Genomic DNA, 24244 nt, shown 5'->3' on the forward strand with positions numbered 1-24244 from the left:
AGTGTGAGCAGGGGTGGGGCAGAGAGAGACTCCCAAGCAGGCTCTGCACTGTTAGCTCGGAGCCCGATGCGGGGACAGGTCTCACGGTTCCGGAGGTCGTGACCTGAGCCGAAATCAAGAGCCGGACGCTCAACCGCTCAACGGACTGTGCCACCCAGGTGCCCCAACAGGGAGTTACTTTTAAATAAAATTGGACCGTCTTTCACATTCACCCACCCATCTACCACGTAGTACTTATGCATTCTTATGGATCAGCTTCAAATCGTATCATTTGCTTTGGCCCGAAGGACCCGATTTAGCGTTCCTTATAGGCTGCATTGGCTAGCCACAGAGCATGTCAGCTTTTCTCTCTCTGAAAATGTCATGATTTCACCCACCACTTTGAAGAATAGTTTTTCTCAATATAGAATTCTCAACAGTTTTTTCTGTATTTTTACCCTTTAAAAATTTGAAGGATATAATTCCACTTTCAACTGGACTCCGTTGTTTCTGGTAAAAAGTCGGTCATCATCTGTAGCTTCTGCCCTCCCTAGTCACTTGTCTAGACAATTCAGCAAGCTCTACATTTGGGTTCTTTTAAGTTTCAGTTGCCAGAAATACCGTCTAGTTCTTTGCAGTCTATATCTCTCTACTGGAATTTCCCATTTTTTTCATTCATTCTGTCTACTTTTTCCTTTATAGCCTTGAGTCTATTTATAATATAATACATGATCACTTTATGTTATATAAATTTATGTGAGTAGGTGATCCCTTGACCCTTTGAGGCTTTCTTTGGTTCTTCCCTAGGGCGCCTCTCTTTCAGTCTGTCCTTAGCCCAAGGGCAAAGCCTGTGCTCTGGAGTGTGGTTCTCACTCAGCACACGTGGACTTCGGGCTCTCCCCTGAGGGCCCAGACTGCTCACTGAGGTCTCTCCACCACGGGCGGGCCCAAACTCTGGTGTCTCCCAGCACGGTGTGGCCTCTGTCCTCCAGCCTGTCAGCTCTTAGCCCAAAGCTGCTGCCTCGTGCTGGGCCACACGAAGCATCATGTAGTATGTCAGCCATTCACCCCACGGATCAGGAGGGACCTCAGGAAATCCTCAGGCAGGCACCTGCAGCCCCCAGCTTAATGTGGCTTTTTTCTTTTCTGGTCCCACATATTCTCATGGATTCTGGCTCCTTCTGCAGGCCCAGCTCTGATCTCTGCACCGTCCATTCGGAGGGACTGCGTTATCTGCCTGGGACCCACCTCTGCACCACGGTCAGCAAGGTGCTCCAGGCAGATTGACGGGGCCGCGGTGTCACTCAAATTACAAATTTCCCTTCTCTTGAGGGACACTACTGTGCTGCCTGTTGCAAAGTCCAGAACAATTGGCCCAAATATTTTGTCCAGTTTTACGTAGTTTTTGTGTGCAGAGAAGTAATCCTGGTACCAGTTAACGTCATCATGGACCGTGGAGGAAATGTCTTCTCAAGTTAAACAGAAATACATCCATTAGAATCAGTGAGGTCAGCTCATTCCCTATGATGTAAAGCTGTTTTTCAGCATAAATAAACGTGACGTATTTTCTAAGTTAAGTACCATTTGTGTGGCCACAATCTCTAGGATCCTGAATCTCAAATTTAGTTATGGTGCAACACTTAAAGTACCTTCCAAGTGAAGTAAAGCATCTCAGAATATTTTCACTAATAAAATTTAATTTTTTTTTTATGAACTCCTTCCCGGAGCACCTGGGAGGTTCAGTTGGTTAGACATCCGACTTTGGCTCAGGTAATGATCTCACGGCCCGTGAGTTCAAGCCCCGTGTCGGGGCTCTGTGCTGACAGCTCAGAGCCTGGAGCCTGCTTCGGATTCTGTGTCTCCCTTTCTCTTTCTGCCCCTCTCCCACTCACTTTCTGTCTCTCTCTCTCTCTGTCTCTCTCTCAAAAATAAATAAACATTTAAAAAAATGTAAATGAACTCCTTCTGAAATTTTATGAAATGAGTCTGTTTTGTTAGGTTGAAGTATAAAGATCCAGAGTTTACAAATTACCTGGTGCCTAATCCCGCAACTAACACGTAAGGGCTTCTCAATTGCACATTTGCTGAGCAGGGGGATAGACAGAGGGATGCTATTTTAGAAAAGGGCGCTTTAAGTCCCTCTGCTATTTAGTTAGGACAAGTTAATGAATAATGTGAACACATACGTATCTGTCTCTGGAATAAATAGATGTGTATATGGTGTATGCGTGTTTACACACTCATGTATGAATTCACGCACATATATGGCCATGGCTTTCTCTGCCCTCTGAGGACTTGCATAGGGATCATTGGAATTAGTGACGAAAGAACCCGACTTCTTCAAAAACAAAAATAAATAATTGCAATAATTTATAGATCCCATCGTAACATCATTTGTAAATGGGATTTCAGTTTGTATTTTTGGAGAGTCTGATACAGACAGTTTGAGATAATGGATCTGGTAGTGCCGAAGTCACAGTGTGGAAATCCCCAACGCTGCCCTCTGAGAATGTTGGTTTTATTTGTGGTGTTGGATTGTGAGGTTGAACTTAACCAAGTCAGTAGGACTGAAACCGGTCTTCATAAACGTAGCTCTTTTTTTTAAGTTTGTTTATTTTGAGGGTAGAGGGTGAAGGGACAGAAAGAGAGAGAGAGCAGCAGAGGGGGCGTGGGGTGGGGAGGGAGAGAGAATCCCAAGCTGGCCTCAAGCTGACAGCACACAGATCGACGTGGGGCTCGAACCCACGAACCATAAGATCACGATCTGAGCCAAAACCAAGAGTTGGACGCTTAACCGACTGGGCCACTCAGATGCGCCATGCACGTAAGCTCTGAAACTGGAGGACAGACTCGCAAGGGAGTGCCCTCGTTAAAGACCCTGCCCCTTAGCTGCAAAGATGAAAGCAAGTGTGGACTCTCCATGTGCCTTTAGCTTTGTCCTCCCCGAGTCAAGTGTTAGTTGTCACGTCTTCATCGCGTGTGTTCGCATCGCGTCTTCATCTAGCGCCTCTCCTGCCCCGTCAGCATCAACATCAGCGGTGCCTGGTGGCCTGACCCTGGTCTGAGATGCAGACTGCCAGAGTGACTTGGAAACCTGATCCCCTTTGTGTCCTGGGTACTGTAGTGAAACTGGGAGCTTCCCCCCACACCCAGCATGTCTTACATTCCAGCTCTTTGACCCTAGACGTATGATTTAATAGGGTCTTTGTTCCAAGAGGACCCTGAAATTTAATAAAGGATGTAATGACATATAACAGTAATGGTTAATTTAACACAATCCTTGCACACTATGTCCAGAAGTTAGCAGTTAAGTCAAAGTATGATAAAAGTGGGAGGGTGTCATCGGTTTTTGGTTGTTCGGTTGTTTCGTGGTCATTTTATTACCTAATTCTTTGAGACGCTAGAAGTTTCATGTGTTTTCCAGGTTAGAGTGTCACATTTTTGTTAAACGTCAGTTACATCTGTAGGGTACCAAGGTTTCAAATACGTTTTGCTATGTTGGAAAACAGCATGGATTATATGATATTTCAAGGCTCTTCTCACTCTTGTGATTTGTTTTGGCCTGGAGTACTGCGTTGGGGATCAAGCCGGTTCCAGGATGGGCTGAAACACACAGGCGGCATAAGCCAGGCATAGACTGAGTTCGTGGGTCACGTGCCTTAGGGGCAAGCTATCATCCACCTCCTGTATTTGAGAGCTTTGTCCTTAGTAAAGTAAAAAAAAAAAAAAAAAAATCACCTTTAATGGTATCTTCCATTCATAGTTCTGTATTCTACAGAATGTTCCCGAAAACTACGATGGGAGAATATTGTGAGAATACTTTAAATAGTAGGGTCTGGATCTAGTATTTTCATACATAAGGTACCCTGCCTATGTCTTCTTAGGTGTTTTTACAATCGCATCTCATTGACCGTTATTAATTTCCTTCCATAGGAAAAATGTTCCCGCTCATTCCATCCAAGGTTTCCACAGGAATAAACTGACAGACGTTCAGCTCACTCAGAAAGTGTTTATTGAAAGCCAGCTAGGTATTGAGCTCTGTGTCAGGTAGCTATGTCAAATACACAGGAATAATTTAACATTTCAAAAATTTTTAATGTTTATTTATTTTTGAGACACAGAGCGTGCATGGGGGAGGGGTGGAGAGAGAGGGAGACACAGAATCCGAAGCGGGCTCCAGGCCCTGAGCTGTCAGCCTAGAGCCCGACACGGGGTTCGAACTCACGGACCGTGAGATCATGACCTGAGCCGAAGTCGGCCGCTCAACCGACTCAGCCACCCAGGCAGCCCTAATTTAACATTTTAAAACACCATTTATTTTGTATCGTCTTGGATAGTCTTTGAAACTGCCCCATCCGTTGGTAGCACCCGCTCCCTGAGGCCACGGCCGTGAAGCCCGGCAGAGCGGAATTTGGGCTGGAGTCACCTCCCACCCGTGGAGTGAGGGAAACGTGTGCTGCGCTTGGTGCCCCCGGGGCAGTGGCCTGAGTTGGGGGTGTTAACGACAACCACTGCATTTAGCTCCCAGGACAGCCCGTGAGCGGGACGGTGGGGGGGTTCCCATCCTCAAGCGTACGAGGCGGACACCGGGTCCTGCCTGCCCGGATCTGCCCTTCCAGTCCACACCGATGTGCCTCCCTTCCCGGAAGCCCGGACTCTCTGCCCAACCACCGTGTCCATCTCCCATGTGACCCGACCACGGGAGCAGCTACCTCGTTCCCATCCGCCCATTCATTTCTTCATCCATTCATCCACTTGTGCCTTCATTGGCTTACGTGTCCACACCCAGCCTCCGGAACTCATGGTGAGCCACCGCTCCAGGGCGGCGACGCCTGCCTCCCACTGCGGGACAGACTCTGGTTCTGATCCACCGCTTTCCCACCCAGACATCGAGCCTGCGTCCATGGGCTCCGAATTCAAGGGAGCTTTATTTATATCCTGGTATCCTATCAAGTCGTCACCCTGCAAGCCAGCGCTTTGCAGTTGTCTCTTTGGAGGGTTGCGGACGCTCGGGCCCCTGCTCTTACGGATTCCTTGAGGTCTGCTTACGGCTCTGATCTGTAAACGCTGTTCTGGCCAAGAACAGAGGCCCCCAACTCAACATGCCGATTTCGTGAGAGGCATTCGCCACCGACGTGACACATTTGCCCCAGTAATGCTTAGCGGCTGAACGCCGGTTCACATCTCCAGAACAGTTGTGCAGATCATTTAAGAAACGTTAGCCTCCTGTGCGTTTGAAGCTCCCACCAGCGTTCCTGAAGGTTCCATCCTTTTCTGAGTCTTACTCTCGCCCCTCTCTAGGATGTTCCTTTGGGCGTAGAAAGCTATGAAAGGAAAACTGATTCCTTGAACTTGGAGAGACTTTCACTGTGTGTAAATCTCAGATCTTGTTTTATTTTACTGCCCTATCAGCCATGTGGGTCTTCCTTCCTCTGCCCAAACCCTTTGTTCTTTCTCCGTTGAATGTCATCCCCTCTTTCATAACAAAGTCCGTAAGCTCAGGAATTGGCTGAGGCATCATATCTTCCCGTGTGTCCTTTCCTGAGTCTTCCTGCTTGCACGATATGGTGACTTACAGCAGATTTACCCCGTTAGACCGTGCTTGAGAGGGTGGGTCTGGATCATATTCCTTATGAAATCTCCCTCCTAGCAAGGCAACTGGCATATTCTAGGCCTTCATCAAAGGTTGGGGATGGGGGTGCCTGGGTGGCTCAGTTGGTGAAGCGTCTAGCTCTTGATTTCAGCTCAGGTCGTGATCTCAGGTTCATGAGTTTGAACCCCACATTGGGCTCTGGGCTGACAGCTGAGAGCCTGCTTAGGATTCCCCCCCCCCCCCCCCCCCCGCCCCACGCTGTCTCTGTCTCTCTCAAAGTAAATAAATAAACTTTAATAATAATTAAGAAAAAGGATTGGGGATGGTGGGTGGGTGGGTGGATGGATGGGCAAGTCAGAAAATTTCATAATCAACTTTAATTTAGAAATGAGGATTCACACTTGGAGAGGTGAAAGAATAAATTATACAGTGTTAGGCTTTATCGAATCTTTTCAATTTCTGTAGTTTGCTCCAACCTCGGGATTCAGCCTATTTTACTTGTTAGTTTAGGAAAGATGATTTTGTGGGGCGCCCGGGGGGCTCAGTCAGTTGGGCGTCTGAGTCTTGATTTTGGCCCAGGTCATGATCTCATGGCTCGTGAGTTTGAGCCCCAGGTCAGGCTCTGCGCTGACGGCACACTGAATTCTGTGCTTGGAGTTCTCTCTCTCTGCCTCTCTCCCTGCTCACACATGCCCTTTCTGTCTCTCTCTCTCTCTCTCTCAAAATAAATAAACTTAAAAAAATTTAAAAAGTACATCATTGTGTCAAATTGATCATAACTACATATGAATAAATAAAAGCTTCAGGGATGGAATGAAGTCGGGCCGAGTCTAGAACATGAGTCTCTGAATCTTCTTTCTTCTTTACCATTTTCATGTGCTGCTGCTAACCCGCTTTTAATTTATATCTGCCGTTTTCCCCTTCAGTCATTCAGTGATATTTTATTGTAGATTTGTGGACCATTTGTGACACTAATGACCTTTTCTCCCCGGTAGGATATCTGCAAAGCCCTGTGGTGCCACCGAATTGGAAGGAAATGCGAGACTAAATTTATGCCTGCAGCAGAAGGCACCGTTTGTGGGCATGACATGGTAAGGACCTAATCTCGGGTCATGGGTCATGCTCGGATGTCACAGCCTCTCTACCCACGCGTCTCTCCTCCTCCCGCGCTGGTATTTTGTCAGCCCGTCTTCCTCATTTATATGTGCGAACCTACCCCTGGGTCAGAAGATGGGGTTTAATCTAGATTGGTACCGGGAGGGGGCTCCTTTCTCCTCTTCTTCCTTTCCCGATGATGTAATTGGTGGGCCGTCTGCCACTAATCGATGTGGATGCCAGGCGACAGGTGGCGACCGCATGTATTTAATAAGGGGAAACATTAAACCCTTGACCATATTTTAACCGTGGGCAGCACCCGCATTAGGTAGTGCTGTTAAAGGCACAGAGCATCAATTCGAAGACCCTGGAGCAGACCATTCTGACCTGTCGTCTCCCCTGGGAAAAAAAAAAAGAGAGGCGCTTCGGTAGAGAAAAGAACTACATAAAGCAGCACATTTATTACTCACTGGTAGAGAATGATGATTTTGTCATTGAACTGAAAGTATCTTAATACCCAAGAGTATTATTTTGACTTCTTTGATTAAACCTGTGATTTCACTGTTCTTTTTAATATATAAGACTATTGAGGGGGTGCCTGGCTGGCTCAGTCGGTTAGGCGTCCGACTTTGGCCCCGGTCGTGATCTCGTGGTTTGTAGGTTCAAGCCCCACGTCAGGCTCTGTGCTGACAGCTCAGGGCCTGGAGCCTGCTTAGGATTCTCTCTCTCCCTCTCTCTCTCTGCCCCTCCCCCACTCGTGTTCTCTCTCCCCCCCCCCTCAAATAAATGAACATAAAAAACACATCTAAAATATAAGACTGTTGATAAAGATGGAAATATACGGGACCCAAATTATTACGTAACCATGTCTGCAAGGCTAGGCGTGTGACCTTTTCAGTGATGCTAATGAACATGAGAGAGAAATTCATGCCTAAATGTCACTGGTTCATACGTGTAGATTCCAAAGCAAATATATCACACCCTGAATGTATTTTAATGGGAGCATGGACAGAAAGGGTTAAACATGTTAGCAGACAGTGCTGACACGTGCTCCCAGGATAAATTCTGGCGACACCGACAGAGGGAATGAAGAGCTGGGAGTGCCCCTACGGCAGAGACCCCTATGTTTAGTCCCTCAAAGACGGGAGTACTCACAATTAAATCCTTCTAAAGATATAAGCAACAGTAGTTAAATAATTCATACCCATAAAACTCTGGGGCACCTGGGTGGCTCAGTCAGTTAAGCGCCCAACTCGAGATCTCAGGGCTGTGCGTTCGAGCCCCGCGCTGGGCTCTGTGTTGGACTCCGCACTGGGCATGAAGCCTACTTACAAACGAAATGTAATAAATATGCTCTTAGAGTCTCGGAAGAGGAGAGGAACCTGCTGGCGTGCCACAACGTGGAAAACACACATAGTCGCGGCACGCCAGGGAATTGGCCTGAGCAGTAAGCCACAGGTGATCATAACCTTCTGCACTTAGTTGGTTGACATTTACTCTTCAGGTGACAGTTTGCAAAACGAGGCTGCTCTCCGGAACGATTGGCAGAAGCTGCAGGCCCCGGGGGGTTCTCAGGTCGCCTGCTTCCTGTAGGACCAACTCCCTAGCTCTGGCGCTCCCTGAAAATCACCTATACATTCTCGTTATGTTTTATTTACCGCAAAAGCACAGTCAAATCGGTGGTTCTTGGTATTTTCAGTTCATTTCCCTTGTTGGGCCAGAATACACGCGGGACAGCGTCAGCGCTCCTGTGAAATCTCCCTTTGCTGTTAATTGCGTGCCTTCCTGTGTTACTGGCTGTCGTGTGTCCCTGAGCTTTATCGGTCTAGAAGCGTGTGTTCCCAGATGTCAGTGTCACGGTGCTTTGGCCGGTCCTGGTCGGTGCATTCTGGGTGATTGGCTACAACCATGCCGCTTCTGTGCACTTTTCTCCTGGACGGGAGCCTGTTTCCTTCCACCTTGTGCTGCCTGTGAGGCTTGCGCGTGGTGGAAAATGGGGCTGATGTTGATTGCATTTTGTAGCATGAGGCTCTGTCCTGAGTACCTCAAATACAGGCGTCCCTGACGACCACCGTGTGAGGGCGAGTCTGTCGCGGCCCCCCTCGGGCACTCAAGAACCTTTCCAGGGAAGGACGCTGGGTTCCTTTGTTCTCATGCCAGGGGAATCCAGGGCAAGGGGCTGGGACCACAGCCCAAAGCGTAGGAAAGCAGATTCTAGCCCTCTAACAATCGTGGGCCTCTAATGTAGAATTAAACCAGCTCTCATGTTACCCAGATCTGACACTCGGTGCTCGGTGCTTGGCCCGTGTGACCACATCAGATTTTTGGAGCAGCCCGGCCTGGTGGTACGCGTCATCGCTAAGGTTCTCGGGGGGACACGCAGGCTCAGAGCACTGGAGTCACCTGCCCCAGGCCACACGGCAGCAGGACTAATACTGAGGTTCCTTTTCTCCCCGCTCCCCGAGTCAGCAGCTGCATCTTATCAGGGTGCTTCCCGTGTGGGCTGGGTTTGGATGTGCCATGCAGACTCCGGGGACAGTATCAGAGCAGGAACGAGCACGCGTCGCGACATCTCGCTTGCTAAGATGAAGCCTTCCCTCGAACGCCGCGTTGTCCATGAATAAAATACAAATGGTGAGAAACGTGGGGTGGTCCCGGAAACCGAACTGGTGTTTCGGTGGAAATGGCATGTGCGTACTTAACACGTGCCCTTCCCCGACCCGCTCACGGTGGGCTCCCCAGCTCTGTGACCTGCGTGGACTTGATACATAAAGTCGGTGTGCACGTGGATGCACGTGTTTGGGCCCCTGTACCTTCATGCCCACGTGCATTTCCCCCCCTCCAACCTCCTTCGGAGAAGTTATGGTGTTTTCTCCTCAGACCTCCAGAAAGTTTTTGTTTAATAATTTTTTTTTTTTGTAGTTTATTTTGAGAGAGACAGAGAGAGAGATCGAACAGGGGAGGGCAGAGAGAGAAGGGAGAGAGAGAATCCCAAGCCAGCTCCGCACTGTTAGTGCAGAGCCCAACCCCGGGGTTTGAACCCACAAACTGTGAGATCATGACCTGAGCCGAAACCAAGAGTCAGATGCTTCACCGACTGGGCCACCTGGATGCCCTAAAAGCAACTTGTAAAGGGACGGTCCTGTAAGGATATTCGGACGAAAGCAGCAGCATTTCACTGGCCAGAATATCAATGGCAGCAGCAATTTCGACAGCAGAAGACTGGAAACCACGCGGATGTGCGTGAAGAGGGCAGTGGCTGAAGAACCCCACCTGCAGAAGGAGAGCCCCGTCTGCACACTGCAGCAGATGATCCGCAGACATCCTGTAGGTGGACAAGCAGAACGAATAGAGCATGTGCAGTGGGCCCTCACTGACCAAAAGAAAAGGAAGTCGTCATCTGCACAGTTATTTTCTTACGTTAAAAAAAAAAAAGGAAAGGATAAACCCAAAATTTGGAAGAATAAACGTAAATATTTGCTGTACTTTTAAAACAGAGTGAAACCACATTTTCTTCAAGTAATCCTTACATGCCAGAAGCAAAAGCGACTGGACCCAAACACCTGTCACTTTGTTGGCTCGACCAAAACTGTAACAGAAGCATTGTTTCGGGTGGCTTTAAAACCTGAAAATATTTTCTGAGGTTCAACTTGTTGGTTCTTGCTTTCACATTTTCTGGGTTGTGTGTTAGAAAGCTCTGACTGGGTGATTTTTTAAAATGGGACAAAACAACCACAGCAGACCCCTGACTTGTCCCTCCCGGTCCCTCCCAGTCTCTGCCAGCTGCAGGGCCCTGCCCAGAGCCCACAGGAGCCAGCCCTCTGCTTCTCTCAGCTCCTTCTCTCCTCTGACTCGAGGCCATTGAGGAGCAGGTGCCCTGCTGCCTTCTGTGCACCCCTTACCGGGCTGTGGGTGTCAGGGGGACCTCAGGACTTGTTCTAGCACCTGGGGGCGAGGGCAGGGAGGTAACAAAAGAGAGACTTATTTTTTGCTTGTGGGAAAGAATCGAAGAATTGAATGGATGAGGTTTCAGTGCTCAGAATTTCTTATGTTCACGTTTTCCTCCTTGAATGGTATTAAATCAAACCATTTGTAATTGCCAGCAAAGGTCAAGTGGCAGCCATCTGATACGTTTTCACCCGACACAACAATGAATAATTGAAGCGTTGTTATTTTCCTCTTGTAAAGTACCATTTTTTCTCTCGGAACAAATCCGGTGGCCCTAACCTTGGAGCCAGACGGGAGGGGACTTGGCCCCGTCCCTCACCCCGCAGCCCTCAGGCCAGGCTCTGCTTGGTCCCTGCGGGCCAGCAGCAAGGGACGAGCAACTTCCTTTTCTCCTCTCAGCGGATGGCCTGAAGATTGTCGAAGTCTACACCAAACCATGGGTGGAAAACCAACAGCATTGAACACCGCATGAGATGAGTAGCCTTGACGTGTGACGGAAGCAAAGACAACACGTGGCTTTGGGCGTGAACTGACATTGACGAGCGCTGCTTTTGAGAAGGGACAGCTGATGGCATCTCCAGCCGCGTGGGGACACGTGCAGCTCTGTGTGGGCTGTCTTATCTCCCCGGGAAGCAGTGTGACCTCCGACCCGCGTCCGCCGATAACCTCCGGGCTCCAGGCTTGGAGCCCAGGTGCTTGGGAGTGACGGCACAGAGCGTCGGCCAGAAATGACAAGGTGTTGAGTCACATGGAACCTCCAGCTGGACGTTTCTACCCAAGACCCCGTCTGCTCTCAAAGAGCTATGAAAAGCACGTTGTTCTCGGAGAGATTGGAGTTCACTCACCCGAGAGCCGAATGATCAGGCTGAACGTTTGCGCAACACCACTTAATTACATGTGCTGAATTCCAGCAGCTCGGACGCTAGAAAATGGTTCTTCTGTGTATCTTCCCTCTACGGGGATTTATAAACCGTGCTAGGCTGGGAAAGGGAAAAGAAGCAACATCCACTCACTGTATTTGTACCATACGCTTACCTGAAGGTCAGATGTTGATATCTTGCGCGTTCTACCAAACTCCCCACGGCTGACATCACAGCGGTGCCGGACCCGCCTATCCACCCATGAGTCACGTCAACCTTTCTTTCTTTTTTAATTTTTAGTGGTGCCGGGGAGGACAGTGTGTGAAATACGGTGACGAAGGCCCCAAGCCCACGCATGGCCATTGGTCAGACTGGTCTTCCTGGTCCCCTTGCTCCAGGACCTGCGGAGGAGGGGTGTCTCACAGAGACCGCCTGTGCGCAAATCCCAAGTAAGTACGTCCTCACTTCATTCCTCACGAGCGATCTCTGTGCTGTGAACCTTCCAAGCCGCGTGTGTACGACTCTTAACTATAGAGCGCACACTGATGGTCACCAGAGGGAAGGGGGGAGGGGGTATGGGTGCAACAGGTGATGGGGGTTAAGGAGGGCGCTTGTGATGAGCATCGGGTGAGGCATGGAAATGTCGAGTCACTCTGCCCTACACCTGAAACTAACGGAACCCTGTGTGTTAGCTACGCCGGAATTAAAAAGCATCACTGAGCAGGAAAGTCATTTTAGTCAAGTATTTCTCAAACAGCGATATCTCTTTGGTATAATTTAAGATGCTTCAAGCGACCTGACCATAGCACGTGATAACAGACCCAGCAGCGATACTCAGGAAGTGGATTTTAGCCACATTTCTGCGAAATACCAAGGGTCTGCCTAAAATGAGTATGTAAATCATGAAGATATGGAGAACACAAATGAATAAGAATCAGGAAGAACTGTTTTTTCACGTGGGAAAAAAAAAGCCAGATGTTGGGTTCTTCATGAAATATATTTACCTTTGCAACATGTGGTTTCACTGTGACCTTCTGTGAGAAGACAGGGACACCAGAAGCGGTCCCCAGTGCGCTGGGGTAGAGGAGTTTCCAAATCCTCCCTTTGCACCTGACTTTGCTTAAAACATGACTCCTATCACGGCCCTTCAGTCCTGTCTTTATCGTGTGACACTCTTCAGTCCTGTCTTTGTCATGTGACGCTCAGTGGGTCCGCCACGTCGTATGGCTGTGTCCACGTGAATTCTAGGGGGTGAGCCGGGGGTGTTTCCCATCAGCACCGACCAGTGGAAGGTGACTTCAGCAAAGTCCCTGAATGGCAGTCTCAACTCTGCCGGCTGTCAACTGTGCGGTTCTGGGAGAGCCGCCCTCCCTTAGCGGTCCCTCCTCTATGAGTGCAGAGAACGGCGACGTCACGCTGCCTTCTGCAGGGGTGCTGGGAGTCGGTGGCGGACAGATGCCGGCAGATCCATTTCCACACCCTAACTGGCTCTACTAACCTTGAGAATAACACTGCCCACGTCGTTAATGGGTGAGAAAGTGCCAGGGTCCCTTAGAAGTACACTTTTCTTACTTGGTCGCTGAAAACAACATAACAGGATCTGCTCATCTCTTCAATAAGCCTAATTTCCAGGGAGGGGAGAGTAGCTGTTAAATGTAGGGCTTCTTTTTGGTTTTAGCGTGCAGTCATTTCGGGGACAGCATGAGTGTGAGCGGGGGAGGGGCAGAGAGAGAGGGAGACCGAAGATCCAAAGCGGGCTCTGGGTTGACAGCAGCGAGCCTGACGCGGGGCTCGAGCTCGAGAACCATGAGATTGTGATCTGAGCTGAAGCTGGACACTCAACCAGCCGAGCCACCCAGACGCCCCAAACGTAGGGTTTCTAATTGCGAAATGTATGTTCCAGACCATCGCACGGAGGGAAGTTTTGTGAGGGCTCAGCTCGGACTCTGAGGCTTTGCAACAGTCAGAAATGTCCCCACGATAGCGTTGACTTCCGTGCGGCACAGTGTGCCGAGTACAACAGCAAACGGTTCCGAGGGTGGCACTACAAGTGGAAGCCGTACACTCAAGTGCAAGGTAAGTCTTAAACCCCCCCTTCTAGGAATAGCCTCGTGCTTTAAAGAATTACGTGACTGAAAACTCTTTAAAGAATTACATGGTTGGAATTGTGGTGTTCGGATAGACCACATCGCTATGTGAGGTGGTTGTCACAGGCTCATCTGCCTGCCCCTTGGCCGCTGGCTTCGTACCTGAACTTGACCAGCGGTGTGGCCAGAAATTAACAAGCAGATAGACAGTGTGTGCATCATACCGTGAAATCTTCAAAGAAGTGATAAAACATTCAAAACGGATGGTTTATTGATAAGGGATCAGTGCTTTTTAATTACAAATCACAGTAGTTGAGGGCGATCTCACCCATCGAACACTTACAATTGCCAGAGAATGAAAGAAAAGTTTTAGTATCTTTTGGAAAAGCAGTTGACTTTCAAGTATAGTATATTCAAAACTCTGGTTCTAAACCAAGAAGTTTATCTGCACCATATATAAGATTTTATTCTCCAGTGTGAGAGAAGTACTTATTGTTCTTAAGACTGAAAGAACTTGAACCTGGTAGCTCCGCTGACATAATTTAAAGAGAAATCCAAAGAATGCCTAGTCACCTCACTCTTTGAAACTGGGAATCCTGTCCAAGCAACAGTCGAGAAATACATAAATCTCATCTGACTTTATAAACGTAATGTTTTCATGGTAAGAACTTTATGAAGTCAGTAAATTCTGGAAGGAGAAGTTTAAGCAGTTTCCCACAAAGCATTTTTGGTTGTTTTTACTCCCAGACTCAGTAAAATGTAAGCCAGTGAGAATTAAGTAGGCAGGAGAAAAAGGAGAAAGAACTTTGAAATCGGGGCCAAAATACGTGTGCTCTTCTGGGCTTCCCTATCTCAGGAAATAAACACATTAATCATGGAAGCACATACTTGCCTTGATTCTTAGGGTTATTCAATGGAGTCTCCTCCTGTACAATAAAGAAAATATTTGTGGATGAGTCTTGAGCCCATGAAAATTCCTAAGGCAGACTATATTTTCATCAACTCAGCCCTTCTTTACCAAGAAGAACGAAGGGAAAAAAGTTCATGTTAATTACATAAATCATAAAATCTTTGAAATAGATTATCAAAAGAAGTCGACTGGCTCTGCCACTCTTAAGTATACGGTGATACCTACATTCCCCACGTGTCAGTATTTTTTGACAGTCATTGTGTTTATAGAAAACATCATTCTCTGAAGATTTCATCTAAAAGTTATTCCTTTTATCAGTTTAAAAATATTATAAATTTCATCAAATGCATTAGCTTTTTAAAAATTTTTTTGCTTTAGTGTTTATTTTTGAGAGAGACAGAGACAGAGACAGAGTGTGAGTGGGGGGGGGGGGGGGGCAGAGAGTGAGGGAGACACAGAATCCCAAGCAGGCTCCAGGCTCCGAGCTGTCAGCGCAGAGCCCGACGTGGGGCTCAAACTCGCGAACCATGAGATCATGACCTGAGCCGAATGCTTAACCCACTGAGCCACCCAGGCACCCCAAGTGCACTAGCTTTTAATAAATTTGGTGATTATTTGAATTCTTTTATTACATTTTTCCTGTGAGAATTGTGTATATTGCTACAAAATAGTAATGACCTTTTGCATTTCTGCAAGAGAATAGTTCATCAAACTAGTAAAATAGTCGAACAGTGATGTTGTCGTTCCAGTCAACAAATATTTATTGAATGCCTACTATGTGCCAACCACTGAGTAAAGAACAAGGACAGTAAAGGACACCGTAGAGTAAGAATGGTGAAGGCTTATACAAATTAAAAATTAAAAGCAAAAACCAAGCCTCATGAGACAACCATAAAAGAAATGTCTTTGCAATGAATATTGTGTGGGAGTTATTTTATGGGCAAAAGAAAAAAAAAAAAGAAAGAAAGAAAAAACTTAAAAAAAAGTCTATCTAAAATTTAGAACAAAAGTGATCAGAGCTTAAGTATCTTTCTTATTTGTGTTTGTGTGTGTATTTCTTTTTAAGATCAGCACTTATGCAAACTCTACTGTATCGCAGAAGGATTTGATTTCTTCTTTTCTTTGTCAAATAAAGTCAAAGATGGGACTCCATGCTCGGAGGATAGCCGTAATGTTTGTATAGATGGGATATGTGAGGTAATAATGATCGTTCATTCATTCAACACACGTCTCCAGACAGTCTGCTTTGTGTCAGGCATTCCTCTAAGGGGCTAAAGACACCAGACATTTAAATCCTGCCTTTCCCTCCCGCTCACAGCCTGGTGGGGGCGGGGAAAGCCAGATGAACACACACAGAGACACAGGTGGTTTGTCCCAGTGGAGGTGCCCGCGGAGGATGGGGAGCAGAGGAGAGCTGATTTTCTCCCCAGTGTGGATCTGGGGGATTTGCAGGGTTCCTTGGAGAAGGGAGCTTCCGAGCTAGATCGGGAAGGGTGAGTTGGCCTGGAGGTGTGGGAGAGCCCACTGGGAACACGGTCGTGCTAGAAGGTGTGGGTTGGTAGGACCCGACTCAGGCATCGAGCACCCGGAGGGCAGGCAGGGCAGGGGTGCCGAGGGAGGTGAGGGAGCGAGAAGGGGCGCACGGAGGATCTTTATCCTCCTGTCCTGGGGGAACAGACCCTGGGACCTGGATGGAGCTGAGCGGCAGGGTCAGCCGGCAGTAGCTTGGGCAGCGGAGGAACCAGGGGCAGCTTTGAACCAAGAGATCACTTGGCATCCTGCAGGACTTGGAAGACAGACGGGGAAAGATTTGTTGCCTAAGTGGCCATAGAGCTGCCTTGGGCAGGGGTGAGACGGGGAAGGAATTCCATTATTACACAAAGTGGAAGCGTGACCAGATCACATACGTTGCACACGATCGATGGGTTTTTCATTGAAGTTGCTCAGTATGCACACTCACAGAGTTTAAGTACCTCGGTCATCGTTCTGGTCTTCTCTAAGTGAGATGACCGTGGTCAGGTTGAGTCGTGCACTGGGACACGCACAGTGTAATCCTTTCTCGTAGGTGAAGATCACACTCGGTTCTGTCGAGATCTCTTTCAGATTTCAAATGGCCGAGTCTCTGTCCATTTTGTCTAATTATTAGTGGGCTTGTTAAATATGTCACTGTTTTCAGGTATTCATCACAACACAGTGTCACAGTCCCTTAAATGTAGTTCTGAAATCCCAAAAGCCGTCACACAGAAGGTTTATTGGGCTGCACAATACAGGATGCCCTGAATTTGTTTGCTGGTGAAACCTGCCCTCGACGGGTGTGAGGCTATGTGTCAGTTTTATTGATCTCGCTTCGCGTGAAGATGTATGTGATTTGCCATAGAAACATCCTTTACGCGTTTCATTGAGTGCTACCCTGGGCCCTGCTGGGGACTCTCACATGATGTGCATAATATGTTAATTCCCTTCCTAAAATCCAAAAAAAAAAAAACCCTCTGAATTCTGAAATGCATTTGACCATAAGGATTTCCAGCAAGGAATTATGGAGGAATTGTGATTCATTTCTGAATGGGTTTTTTACAAGTATATACTAAACTCTTTGTTAGTAAATATAAAGCTAGTAAGCACCATAGAAATTATAAAGGCCCCTAAAATTCTAAGACAATGAACAAAGATGCCCTTTAAATGATTTACCGCGGGGAATAATTCCCAGGCAGCCTGTGTTCCTTCTCTCCTTTGCACACGGCCACTCAGAGGCACAGCGGCACATTCCAGGGGACCCTCACGTGGACACATTGCTCATCAATTTGTGCTTTGCGTCCATCTGAAATTTACCATTAATCTCCAATATGAAAATCTGATAGATTTAATTTAGGGCTCAGGGTTTTTTTTAATTTTTTAATGTTTATTTATTTTGAGAGAAAGAGAGAGAATGAGCAGGGAAGGGGCAGAGAGAGAGGGAGAGAGAGAGGGAGGGAGGGAGAGAGAGAGAGAGAGAGAGAGAGTGAGAGAATCCCAAGCAGGCTTCATATTCAGTGCACAGCTCAATGCGGGGCTCAAACTCACAAAACTGTGAGATCGTGACCTGAGCAGAAACCACAAGTCAGACGCTTAACCAACTGAGCCACCCAGGCGCCCCTTAATTTAGGGCTCGAGATTCTAAGGTCGTGTAGCAATGCCAAAGACAACAGCTCTCAGGGTTTCCTCCTTTGGATCTGAGAGTAGAGTTTCAGTCTTGCTGTGCACATACTTGGTATCCAATAAATATTTGTTAACTACTCTGTGTTGGTGAAATGTTCTACTGGAGCGGGGAGGTTTCTCGCTGGAGCCCTGTGACTTCGCTCTTGTCGTCTTTTCTTTCACGAATGACGTGTGGCCCCGGTCCCCCAGAGAGTGGGATGTGACAACGTCCTTGGATCCGATGCCGTGGAAGACTCCTGTGGTGTGTGCAAGGGGAATAACTCAGATTGCACGACACACAAGGGGCTCTACACCAAGCACCACGGCGCCAACCGTGAGTACGAGGAGTACGAGGGAGATGTAAACCGGAACCTCCTGGGGGGGGGACACCTGGGGTTTCCGTGGCAACAGCAGGCGTCAAGGGTCCTGAAAAGACCGACAGTCTCCTTCCCTACTCTGCCCGTCAAGCCTTTCCTTTATTGTTTTAAAAAAAAAATTTAAGTTTATTTATTTATCTTGAGAGAGAGAGAGAGAGAGAGCAGGCGAGGGGCAGAGAGAGAGGAAGAGAAAAAATCAATTCCAAGCAGGCTCCATGCTGTTAGCCCAGAGCCCGATGCGGGGCTCGAACCCACAGACCGTGAGATCGTGACCTGAGCCAAAGTCAGATGCTTGACCGACTGAGCCACCCAGGCGCCCCAACTTACTTTTTTAAAATAAAGATTATTTATTTTGAGAAAGAGGGAGAGAGAGCATGAGTGGGGGAGGGGCAGCGAAGGGGGAGAGAGAGAATCCCAAGCAGGCTCCTCACTGACAGTGTGGAGCTTGACCTGGGACTCAGTCCCACGAACCGTGAGATCACGAACCGTGAGCCAAAGTCAAGAGTCGGACACTCAACCGACTGAGCCACCCAGGTGCCCTCCAAGCCTTTCCTTTTGATGGAAAGTGGTTGCTAGGTTATTTGAATTAAAGTGGTTCTTAGGAACAATGACATTTATAATAGCTCTGCTTCAATTAAAAGAAAAGAAAATCACAAGTGACTTCAAGGCCTCATGGCACCGATTGCCAAAATTCTCCTGGTTCCCAGCGTGGATTCTCAGGCTTGAGTTGTGGGGAACCCCAGCGTAGGGATTTTGCCTCGGCATTCTTGAATGAAAATACCACATTCTTCCCACTCCCGTTTCCTTTAACGTAGAGTATTATCAGGTGGTCACCATTCCTTCTGGAGCCCGGAGTATTCACATCCGTGAAATGAACGTGTCGACGTCCTACATCTCTGTGCGCAATGCCCTCCGAAGATACTACCTGAACGGGCGCTGGACAGTGGACTGGCCGGGTCGATACAAGTTCGCAGGCACCACGTTTGATTATAGACGGACCTCCCATGAGCCGGAGAGTCTGGCCTCTTCTGGGCCAACCAACGAAACACTGGTTGTGGAGGTAGGTGCCAGCCTTCTGATTTTCGGGCTGGGATCTGGGATTGTTGCAGATTGACGGCCATCGGCATGACTTCAAGAACACAGAATAATGATTACAGTTTGAGAATGTGTCCGAAGCAAGACTCATCTAAGCATCGAAGGGGGCGGTGGGCTTGTTACCTTTCATCTCCTGGCACCTAATCCGATTTGTATTTACGCACATCACGCGGTTCCTGTTTTGGGTCTTTATCAGCCGGTGTTTACGAAAGTCGGCCCCTCTCCCGTACGCCGTGTGGCTGTGAGAAGCGGGCACACTCGGGGGACTCTGCCGAGTCCTGTGGAATGGGAGCGGGATGAGAGCCCGAAGCAAAGCCTCAGCAGTGACGTCATATGGGCCCCCATGTGCAGGGAAGGGGCCACAGCCGCCTCCTGACCCACAACTGCAGAGGCTCACAGGCTGCCGTTAGGCTCTTCCCGCGACGTAATCTGCCCCCATGAGACTGGGCAGATGGAGGTGACAGGCACTGGATAGGCTATTGCCCCACCTTTTTGTCTTTCTGTGCACAAAGTACTTGGTTCAAATGTTGTCCCGTCAGTCTACAACCAGTATGCAGATGTGAGCCACCCAGACTCCCCTCACCTGCTCTCGGGGCCAGGCAGCCCCCTCCTGTCCTCTCGTATCTTCCTGGGAGATGCTTCCCTGGGGCTCTCTGCACACATCTCCCCTCTGCCTCCCCTCCTGGCCCTGAGCTGTTCTTATCACCTTATTTCACCCTGATGATTTCTCTCCCACCAGCGCAGGCTTTAGCTCTAATAATGGTACAGAACAGAGATAGGTCAAGGGCGAAGGTGAGTGTGGCTTATTAGGAACTGTTCTGGATGGAAGAAGATTTGCAAAGGCTCAGGATGTCAGACAGGAGAGCATCTCAGGGGCCTCACCATGCAGCCACCTGTACCTGTCCTCCAACACCTTCCTCAACTAAGACCCAAGAGCTGTGTTGTCAGGGGTGGGGAATGTGGTGCCGGGTGGTCAGAGAAGGGCCAGCGTCTTTACCCCCTGGAACATCACATCAGCACCAATAAAGGCTCCCAGACTCAGAGATGGGATTTCTGTCCACTGATCAATGGTGAGGCTTCCAAAGTAAAAAGCTTTCTCCCTGAGATCAGCGATCTGACACATTCACGAGGGCAAAGGTAACTGGTCCATACAATTGGGTTTTAAACTAGGAGGTGAAGAGTCCAAATTCAAGGTGCTAAGATAGGCTCAACTTGAGAGATCTTTACGGATAGGTGTTTTTCTCCTGGAATGTGCCAGTTGGCCAAAGACCCCTGCATCCGGTCACACTGGAAAGTACTCTGCCGTAGCTTTGATGGGTGGCATGGGTAATATCCACTCATGAGTCCTGACTGCTTAGAACGCACCAGGAAGCGTGAGAGTGCTTTATAGGCATTGCTTTCTGATGTGCTCAGATGGACGGGATTTGCAGGGGATCCCAAGGAAACGCTGGGGGGAATAACCAGATACCCGAGTTAGGTTGTAGAGGTGTTTGAAGCCTTGAAGAGAGGAACACACGAAACGTAAGGCAGACGAGTCGAATGTCTACATTTTTCTAGATGCGCTTGCTTCTTCTTGAGTGTTCGCTTCCATCTAGAAAGTTCATATACGTTTTAGAGGATGGACGGTGTTTATCACATAACCAACTTTCTGTTGATGTTGTCGCTTCAGTACTATTTAAAAACTAGCTTATATTTATCAGTTCCATTTTAACTTGTTTTCTCTGCCCCCTTTTCATTTTCTAGCTTCTGTTTCAGGGAAGGAACCCGGGTGTCGCCTGGGAGTACTCGGTGCCCCGGTTGCGGGGTGAGAAGAAGCCCAGTGGCCAGCCTCGTTACACATGGGCCATCATTCGCTCCGAATGTTCGGTCTCCTGCGGAGGGGGTAGGTCACCTCTCACACCTCTCCTGGTTGGGGGGGCGCCGAGGGGCCACGGGCACACTGCACTCACGGGTCCACACCACGTCCTGGCAGGCGGCCCCATCCCCAGAGGGAGAGCAGAGGCCAGTGGCCCTGCGTGTCACCGGAAGGCCGGGCCTGACTTCCCTCGTCCATCTATGTCAGCATGTTGCTCTGAGGGAGTCGTTTGGTGAACCGGTTTCTGCTTTGAACCCAAGTGAAGATTTGATAAAGAGTAGTTTCGTGAGTTGAGATTATTCAAATGAAAGTCACTCAAATTCTACGTATCATGTTGGTGATGAGAAGTAGAAGCTTTACCTACGTTGAAAATATTGTGATGCAGACAGGTTTGGGTCCAATGGTCTTGCTCAAATTTACTGCAAAGTCCTATATTGAAATTCACCCAGAAACTACAGGAACGTTATGCAAATCGTGGTGGAAATGACTAGAAACAGCATGTCAGGAAGAAGAATTTCACATGACAGTCAATGGCTTGGTCATCCTGATACCATAAAAATTGGACTGTCCAAGAAAGTCTAAAATTGATAACGTTGGCTGACGACAGGAACATTTTCAGCCAGAGCCAGACATATGCTCTGGCAAAGGGTGGCGAGTCAATTTTTCAAATTTGGGAGCAAAATACTAAATTCTAGATTTAGAAAACAGACAAGTTTTGATATGGGCAAATGGATTTCAGCTTTGCGAATTCCAGCTTTTAATGATTAATTAATTTAGACAGCTGTGTCTTTAAGTTCTAGAAGAAGGTACACAAAATGGGAACTTGCATAAATTAAGAATCTAATGAATGAATGAAGAAAAAATAACGGGCTGCCTGGGTGGCTCAGTCGGGTAAGTATCTGACTCTCGATATCGGCTCAGGTTGTGATCTCAAGATTGTGAGATTGAGCCCTGTGTCAGACTCTGCGCTGAAAGAATAGATCTTGCTAGGGATTCTCTTTCTCCTCCTCTCTGCCCCTCCCCTGCTCATGCACACATGCACTTTCTCAAAATAAATAAACTTTAAAAGGAATTTAAAACAAAAAAAGGAAAATGAATTCATACACTGAGAGGATTATAGAGTTCTTACCCTTTCTTTATTAATGTGATGTATCACGTTGACTGATTTGCAGATACTGAATCAGCTCTGTAGCCCAGGAATAAATTTTGATCGTGGTGAATCATTCTTTGAACGTGCTCTTGGATTCGGTTTGCTAGTATCTTGTTGAGAAGTTTTGCATCCATGTTCATGAGAGAAATTGGTCTGTAATTCTCCTTTTTAGTGGGGTCTGTGTCTGGTTTTGGAATCAAGGTAATTCTGGCCTCATAGAATGAGTTTGGAAGTTTTCTTTCTATTTCCATTTTTTTGGAACAACTTCAAAAGAATAGATGTTAATTCCTTTTTAAATGTCTGTAGAATTCCCCTGGGAAGCCATCCAGCCCCGAACTCTTGCTTCTTGGGAAAGTGTTGATTCCTGACTCCATTTCTTTACTGGTTATGGGTCTGTTCAAATTTGCTGTTTCCTTCCGTTTCACTTTTGGTGGTTATGTTTCTAGGAATTTATCCATTTCTTCCAGGTTGCCCAATTTGTTGGCATATAATTGCTCATAATATTCTCCTGTAATTGTTTGTATTTCTAAAGTGTTGGTTGTGACCTCTCCTCTTTCGTTCATGATTTTATTTCCTTGGGTCCTTTCCTTTTTCTTTTTGATAAGTCTGGCTGGGGGTTATCAATTTTATTCTTTCAAAGAACCAGCTCCTAGTTTCATTGATCTGTTCTACTGGTTTTTGTGGGGTTTTTTTTTCTATATCATTGATTTCTGCTCTAATCTTTATTATTTCCTTTCTTCTGCTGGTTTTGGTCTTTATTTGCTATTCTTTTTCCAGTTCCTTCAGGTATAAGGTTAAGTTGTGTATCTGAGACCTTTTTTCCTTCCATAGGAAGGCCTGGATTGCTATATACTTCCCACTTATGACCGTCAGCCAAACCAATGCAACACTATATGTTAACTAATTTGAGTTTAAATTAAAAAAAAAGTGAATTCATACATTCTTAATAGTTGGTCTAAACGAAAGGCCTGAAGTAAATAGAGGAAAACAAAGATTAATGAAAAAACGTAGCCGTCTGAACAGTTAGCACCAATGTGCTTGACATGTGCTAACCCTTCTCATTATAAACTAAGAATGAAATATTTCAATCATATTTAAATTCTGACATGAAAAGCTTTTTAAGGAAAAATCCTGCTGTGGAGAATTACGTGGGGCCCCCCCTTCGCTGGGGATGGGGCCAGACAAGCTGCCATGTTATGCCATTCAGGAAATGGTGGAACCAGACTATGTTCATGGGCATCCCCTGTGTGTGACATGGGAAAATTAACGTCCAATCATACTTACTTCTCTTCCCTTTCTCTTCCAGTCTGACAACATCCCTCATGCTTCTGCAGATTATACACCAACCCAGAACTTATTCCATAATCATTTGCTTGAAGAATTGCATGGTAGAGTCAGCAAATGTGTTGTTTGTTTTCAGTTTGGATGGAAAGTTGGTGGGAAATTAGGGTTTCTCTCTCTCTCTTTTTTTTTTTTTTACATGTAATTTATTGTCACATTGGTTTCCATCTAACGCCCAATGCTCATCCCAACAGGTGTCCTCCTCAATGCCCATCACCCACTTTCCCCTCTTCCCCACCCCCCCCCATCAATCCTCAGTTTGTTCTCGTTATTTAAGAGGCTCTTATGGTTTGCCTCCTTCCCTCTCTCTAACTTTTTCCCCCCTCCCCCTCCCCCATGGTCTTCTGGTAAGTTTCTCAGGATCCACGTAAGAGTGAAAACATACGGTATCTGTCTTCCTCTGCCTGACTGATTTCACTTCGCGTAACACTCTCCACTTCCATCCGCGTTGCTACTCCCTTCGGCAAGCAGATGGGGCACAGGATGTCTGTCCTTTACCACCTCGTATAGGATGTGGCTCCTCTGAGAGTCTTCCTGCCAGAAACCAGGCCTGCCTGCGTCCCGAGACAGAGGGGTACTTCGACAGAAGTCTCGGGAATCGGCCCAGATCACCCAGCAGGCAGCAGGGGTTCAAGCAGCTCCACTGACCCCATTTTATTCCCACCACTGCCAGACTCCAGCGGTACCCGTGTCTCGCTGGCTGGCGTCCGTTCACATTCTTTAACAAAGATTATTCTACCAGCGAAGCACAGCGTGTTTTCAAATTGCCATCTTCCTTTC

The 24244-nt window shown here is 47.5% G+C and overlaps 1 protein-coding gene across 1 annotated transcript in view; it reads left to right on the forward strand.

Annotated features, from left to right (window-relative positions):
- Nucleotides 1–24244, forward strand: part of ADAMTS16 (ADAM metallopeptidase with thrombospondin type 1 motif 16) — a 157831-nt gene that overhangs the window by 73902 nt on the left and 59685 nt on the right. The window contains exons 11-17 of the mRNA XM_060634326.3: nucleotides 6568–6663; nucleotides 11776–11924; nucleotides 13379–13551; nucleotides 15539–15669; nucleotides 17857–17980; nucleotides 18839–19083; nucleotides 20862–21000. Coding sequence (XP_060490309.3) covers nucleotides 6568–6663; nucleotides 11776–11924; nucleotides 13379–13551; nucleotides 15539–15669; nucleotides 17857–17980; nucleotides 18839–19083; nucleotides 20862–21000 — 1057 coding nt within the window. The remainder of the gene's footprint in view (nucleotides 1–6567; nucleotides 6664–11775; nucleotides 11925–13378; nucleotides 13552–15538; nucleotides 15670–17856; nucleotides 17981–18838; nucleotides 19084–20861; nucleotides 21001–24244) is intronic.

The sequence above is a fragment of the Panthera onca genome, chromosome A1, assembly GCF_046562875.1.
Source record: "Panthera onca isolate mPanOnc1 chromosome A1, mPanOnc1 haplotype 2, whole genome shotgun sequence".
NCBI classification, from domain to species: Eukaryota; Metazoa; Chordata; class Mammalia; order Carnivora; family Felidae; genus Panthera; species Panthera onca.